General features: G+C 50.1%; 1 protein-coding gene across 1 annotated transcript in view; it reads right to left on the bottom strand.

Moving 5' to 3' along the window:
- PPM1H (protein phosphatase, Mg2+/Mn2+ dependent 1H) overlaps positions 1 to 1,592 on the bottom strand; it is a 127,281-nt gene extending 125,689 nt beyond the window's left edge. The window contains exon 1 of the mRNA XM_050969695.1: positions 1,357 to 1,592. Within this exon, the coding sequence (XP_050825652.1) occupies positions 1,357 to 1,592 (236 nt within the window). The remainder of the gene's footprint in view (positions 1 to 1,356) is intronic.
- Positions 1,593 to 6,000: the final 4,408 nt, after the last annotated feature.

The following is a 6,000-nucleotide window of genomic DNA, read 5'->3' on the forward strand; positions in this document are numbered from 1 at the left end:
TTTTTAAGGGACCATTATAGTGGCAGAAAAATTAGAGCTTACTTTTAAATATTTAAACTTACGGATCATGGGGAATTTACTCAGTATCTTATTCAATTCTTTATTAATCTGAGGAGAACAATCCAATTTAAAATTCTTTAAATCTTTCATTAAAATCACTCTTTAAATCTCCCAAGTCAGCATCCCCAATAATGTTACAACCTTTTAAATAAAGCCAGTGATTGCTCATTAACAATGTGAAGCCTTCACTGTAGTTTTTGCAATAGCTTTTTGGGGAATTCAAATATGTCTGAAGAGACTATACAGAACAACTTGTGGTGTGAAAGGGCTAACTCAGTAACTTTAGTAATCTCTAAGCAACAATGGTAGCAACAATGGATGGCCAGACATGCTCAAGACTTAGAAGCAGTAACAGAAAGAAACCAAATACTGAATCCTGCACCCAGAATCCTTAAGGAAAACAATGTGCCTACCGATAAAGGCATCAAGTGCAAGGACATGCCTTGCCTCTGCAGCTACTCCCACTGCCAGCTGGATGCATCCAAAGGAACACTGCCTTTCGCCTGGCTGGCAAGGCTACAACCAGGTCCTGATCAGACACCCTCTAAAGTAAATACCATTATATGAGTGAGTCAAGGCAACAAACCTTTTGGAAAGCCCAGTTTGGGGGTTAGCCAATGGATTTTTTTTTTTTTTTTTTTCTCAGTTTGGAGCCTGTGGTCCTCATGCGTCTCCCCAAACTGAAAAGCATTTTTAGAGACATGTGACCAGTCCCCACCAGCAGGCACAACGACTGTCAGGTCCACAGGAAGCTGCTCCAAACCCCACACATTTCCCCATTCCTGGGGGGTTGGAAATATTTACACACGCACAAACCAAACCGGGTTTCCTACCAAAAGCCCTGCTTATTCCAGGGTCAAGGACCGAGACGGCTGTTCAGTACCCGGAGGGTATCCCATCCTTGGCCCCTGCGCCCCTGTAGCCGTCACTACGGGTCGGTGGAGCCCGGTGCTGCCCCTGGCCATCCTTCGCCGACCCGGGTACCGGCCACTCCCGCCGGGACTTTCTAGGGCAGCTGAAGGTCTGCATCCTCGGGCTCCCAGAAAGGAGCCACCCAGATACAGAGCAGCGGCCGGGGCCGGACACACGGCGCCGGGGATGCCGCTCCCCTCCCCCGGCATCTTTCCCCCGCCGCTCCCGCCGCGCCGCGCAGGCCCGCGGCTGCGCTCCCCCCGCCTCCGGCAGCGCCGGCACCGGCCGGGTCTCCCTCGGCATCGCCGCCTTTCGCCGCCGGTGCGCCCGGGAGCGCGGGCAGCGGCTCGGCCGCGCTCCACCTGCTCGCCGCGGCGTACTCACTCCGCGTAGCCCGTGGTCCAGGGCAGGCGCCGGGTGTCCTTGCTGAGGATGAGGATGGGGCGCGCAATGTGGTCCGCGGAGCACTCCACCTCGTCCGGGGACAGTCCCAGGAACTCGGGTCTCCCGTAGGGGAAGCGGAGGGGCAAGTCCGCGCCGCTGCCGTGGTCGGCGCCCGCGCTGCCAGCCATGATGCCGCCCATGAAATTGGCCACGGCGGACTTCACCCGTGTGAGCATAGTACCCCCGCCGGCGGCGGCGGCAGCGCCGGGGCCGCCGCGCAGGGCGGGGAGGGGGGCGCGCCGGCGGGTACCCTGCGGAGGCGGCTCCGGCAGCCCCCGCCGCGCTCCCGCAATGGGGGCGCCGGGCCGCGCGGAGCCGGACGAGAGGACGGCGGGCTCAGGGGCAGCCGCGGGGCCGAGGCCTCATTGCAGGTTTCCCCCTCCCGGCGCGGCGCTGGGTGAACTCAGCCCGGCGGCAGCGGCTGCTGAGTCATGTGATAGCGCGGCTGGATTCGCCCGGGCGCTTCCTGCTCCTCCTGCGGCACCGGCGGGCTCCTGGCACACGCCGGGCACGGGCGCCGCCGCCCCCGCCCGCCTACCCGCGCCGGGGGCCGGCCCGCGGCAGGTGCGCGGCGGGCGGAGCCCGGGCCCGGCGGGGCCGCCCCCGGCTGCCCGCAGCGATGCGGCCGGGACCCGCGGTCGTGCCCGCGGCCAACTCCGGGATGAGCTGCCCGGGGGGCAGTGCTCTCGGAGTCGCTCGGGGCTCCACTACCGGGGGCTGGGGATCGCCGCCTGCAGTGCGCTGTCCCTGCTGCCCCTGGGCTGAGCCAGCGCCGGGAGGGGTCCCTGATCCTGCGGGACAAGATTCCCCCTTGGAGGGTTTACTTGCCTTCTGCTCAAACACGCCAAGGATACTTCCCCCAGGAAGCCATTTGTTAGAAAAAAGAACCTGGGACGGTAGCCGAAAGCGAGCTGTGCTGCCCGCCTGCCGTGGGTTCCTCCTGGCTGCCCGGCGAGGCCGGGGACATGCCCGTCCGCCGGTCAGCGCTGACGGCAGCCCCCGGGCTGCTCCGCGCACCGCCAGGCGTTCGGGATGCTGTCATGGACCAAAAGTGAAAGGACGGGATCAAAAATACTCAGATTTGCCGACATAGATGTTTTAAACCCGTCTTCTCTTGTGTTGTTTTGACCTCTTTCAAATTAAAAAATAAAATAAAATTGGGAGGTCTCTTCAATGCGGTGGTCCCCAAATGTGTGGAGGAGTTGCAGATTTGGGTGTACCAAGCTTTAAGAAAATGTAGGAATGGAGCAGAAGCATATAGGAAGTCTGTCCTCTGAAGCAAGGCTTTGTCTGAGCCCGGTGATTCTGCAGCCCTCCTGAGAGCTGTAAGTCTCACTGAAAGGCAATGACCTGCGAAATGAAGGAGGTAGGTACAGCAAACCTCGAGAGTAGTGAAGCACTGGAACTTAAACTTTGCAGTCTATTGGACCCAAAGACGTTGAAAAATATAATTGACTAAAACGCAAAGAGAGAGAATGCATTGTTTGTTCTGACCCCATCCTGCAGTCACTATTCCACACAACACAAGGGAGAAATGTGAAGTAATATGTTAGAGTTTAAATTATTATCTCTGCTAGATGACAAGGAAAATCCCAGATGAGACATATGGAGAGACAGCTTAGCAGCTCACCACTCCAAACAGATCTGTGCAGTTTGAAATGTATGGATGCTTACCCCTGGTAAAAGAATGTTGTAAGGATACAGCAGTACAACAGGAGGGATATGGCCCCTTCATGCTTAAAAGTGGAGAGATGCCTTGATTTCAGTTCTCTGGGAAAGAGGATCATGTTCACTTTTGAGTCAGAAGTGAAGCCTCACTTCTCAAAGGAAGTATTAGTCAGTCCCTGCAGGGCTCAGCAAGTTCCCCATATCTCCCTGTGATCCACCTGGTCCAAGCCAAACATTTTTCTTGGTGGCAGATAGACCTTGAAAGGTTTGAATACTGAGTTCCAACAACATTTTGAGTCTGAATTCTCTATGCAAATGTTTGAAAATCGACTCTCTGTCCTTCTGCAATCCCATGACTAATGCAAAAGAGAGATGTCAGGTTGGAGGTTTTTAAAAATGTTAACTTCTATGTGACATTGGAGTAAATCTACTTTTCTCTCTGAATGGGTAACCGTGCTGGGGAGTGAAGCTGTGTGTGGGCCAGAAACACATTCATGGGAGCTCTTTGAAGCATCTGAATTATGCCACCTTGCCATGCATCATATTCAGCATTCAACAAATTCAGTAATTTTAATCATAATGAAAACAGACTGGAGATGACTTCTGAAGATCATGTCCTCCAGCTCGTTTTCAAAACAGGGCCAACTTTAAAGTTATGTTATATACTCCAGAAACTTGTCCAGTCAAGTTTTCATTATTTCCAAGGATAGATTTTCAAGGATGGAGATACCACAGCCTCTCTGGGCACCAGTTCCAATATTCAACCACCCATTCATTAATATTTTTCCCATGCCATCTGTTTGGGATTTCTGTTGATGCAGTTTGTGTTTGTTGCCTCTTATCACCCTTCACCTTTGAGAATACCTCGGAGATACTTTCCTCTCTATACTGTCTTATTAGGTAGTTGAAGGCAGAGCTAAGGTTTCCTCACCTTTGCCTTGACTTCTAAAAGCTGAACAAATCCATCATCCCATTTATCTCATCATCTTCTTGCAGAACCTTGGTGGCCCACTGCTGGACCACCTCCATAGGCCAGCTGGGGAACCCCAAACTGGATACAATTCTCTCACAAGTGCCATTCAGAGGGGTGTGATCACTTAATACACCCCAATATGTGCAAAGGCACATTGGTGACTGGTACTCACTTTATTGCCTGCCAGGATCCTCAGGCTTTTCCCTGCAAAGATGCTTTCTTGACCATCAGCCCTCTGCATGGGTTTTCCCCATCCCAGTTTCAGGACTTTGCACATGTTCTTGGTGAACTCCAGCAGGTTCCTGTTAGCTCATTTCTCCAGGCTGCTGAGAACCCTCTGAGTTGGAGTCCTGCCCTCCAGCTATCAACTTACTCCACACAACCAGGAGGAAAGGAAGACAAATACTTATAGTCAGAAAAAGATTCTTAGGGCTATCACAACATCTCTGTAGGTATTATTTTTATGTAGAACCATAGAATATCTCAAATTGGAAAGGACCAATAAGGGTCATGGAGTCCAACACCCTGCTCCTTGCAGTACTACCTAGAGCTAAACCGTGTGAATAAGAACATTGTCCAGATGCTCCTTGACCTCTGAGAGCCTTGATGCCATGACCAGTTCCCTGGAGAGCCTGTTGCAGTGACCAAACACTGTGAGAACTTTTCCTAACGCCCAGTCTGACCTTACCTTGATGCAGCTTCATTCCATTTCCTTGTGTCTTATTTTTACCTTTGTAGCTACTTTTTTAGAGACTATAAGAAAATTCACTTTAAATAAAGAGAAAGTTTGCAAAATGAAATATCCACTTTGCTGTAAAGGTTCTGGTTCTAGCTTGTGAGTACTTGAGCAGAAAGTGTGATATGTGGAGTAGTTGGATGTGTACCCAGTGAAAGTGCATTGACTGGATGTGTTTAAAATTTTTCTGATAATAAAAATATTTCTGGTGCAAGCTCTTTTTTGTTTCTTTTGCATAATATGGCAATGCTTGGGGCTCTACCTCACAGGGATGTAGAATTTATTTCAGCAGTGTAACTGTCACTAGCCTGTACCTTGTTTATACCTTTTGTTTTTTGCTTACTTGAAGTATTTTTTTCCTGTGCTTTTTCTGCTCTGAAGAAAGGCAATAAGATCTCCCAAAGACTTCAGTGAGAGAAGTAGGTCTGATGTGAGATGAATGATCCATTTCTGCAGGTTTGAACTTCTGGGTCATGTTATCACAGATGTAGTCAATGTCCACAGGTGTGAATTGAGCTGCAGAACAAATTTGGAGAGCGTGTCAGAATAGGTGCCTGACATTACAGGATGAAGCTGTATATTTAGGGGGGAAAAGGCTTTGACAAAAAATTGGTTGCACTTCTCTGTTAATTCCCCATACAAAAAACACTGAAAGCCTTATTTTTGCATATGATTCTACTCAGGAAGATTACCACATCATGTGGTGGTCAATGAAGTTATTCTTACCTTTTCAAAAGGACTGAGCAACCTTTAATTAGCATAAGGAAGCTCTTTATCTCTAGAGAAAGGCCCTTCAGAAGCACAGTGCCTGAAGCATCATAGTGATGTGGAGGACAAAATGCCTCTTATTAAGACATCAATCCTACTTCCCTCAATACCCGATCTCTGCCTGCAGCAGCCCCCAGCATTTTTAGGCTTATCAGAGCTGATGAGATGGAAGCTGTTGGTGTTCTTGCCAGTTTGCATGCAGAAGCACCAATTAAGCTTAAAAATAAATAAGTGTTAGCAATACTTGAAGTAGTATATTTCCTCTGCTATACCTATATACTGGACCATCCTCTAGTCAATATTAATTTCAAACATGGATTTCCTTCTGAGAGTCTTCTGCAACTGAAGCTCAGAGAGAACATCTCCATCAGAACATGATTAGTGTGATGGTTCCAAAGCTTTGTGTCCAATCCAGTCCCCCACAGAGCATGAGCTGTGT

This window comes from Serinus canaria, chromosome 1A, assembly GCF_022539315.1.
Source record: "Serinus canaria isolate serCan28SL12 chromosome 1A, serCan2020, whole genome shotgun sequence".
Taxonomy (NCBI): Eukaryota; Metazoa; Chordata; class Aves; order Passeriformes; family Fringillidae; genus Serinus; species Serinus canaria.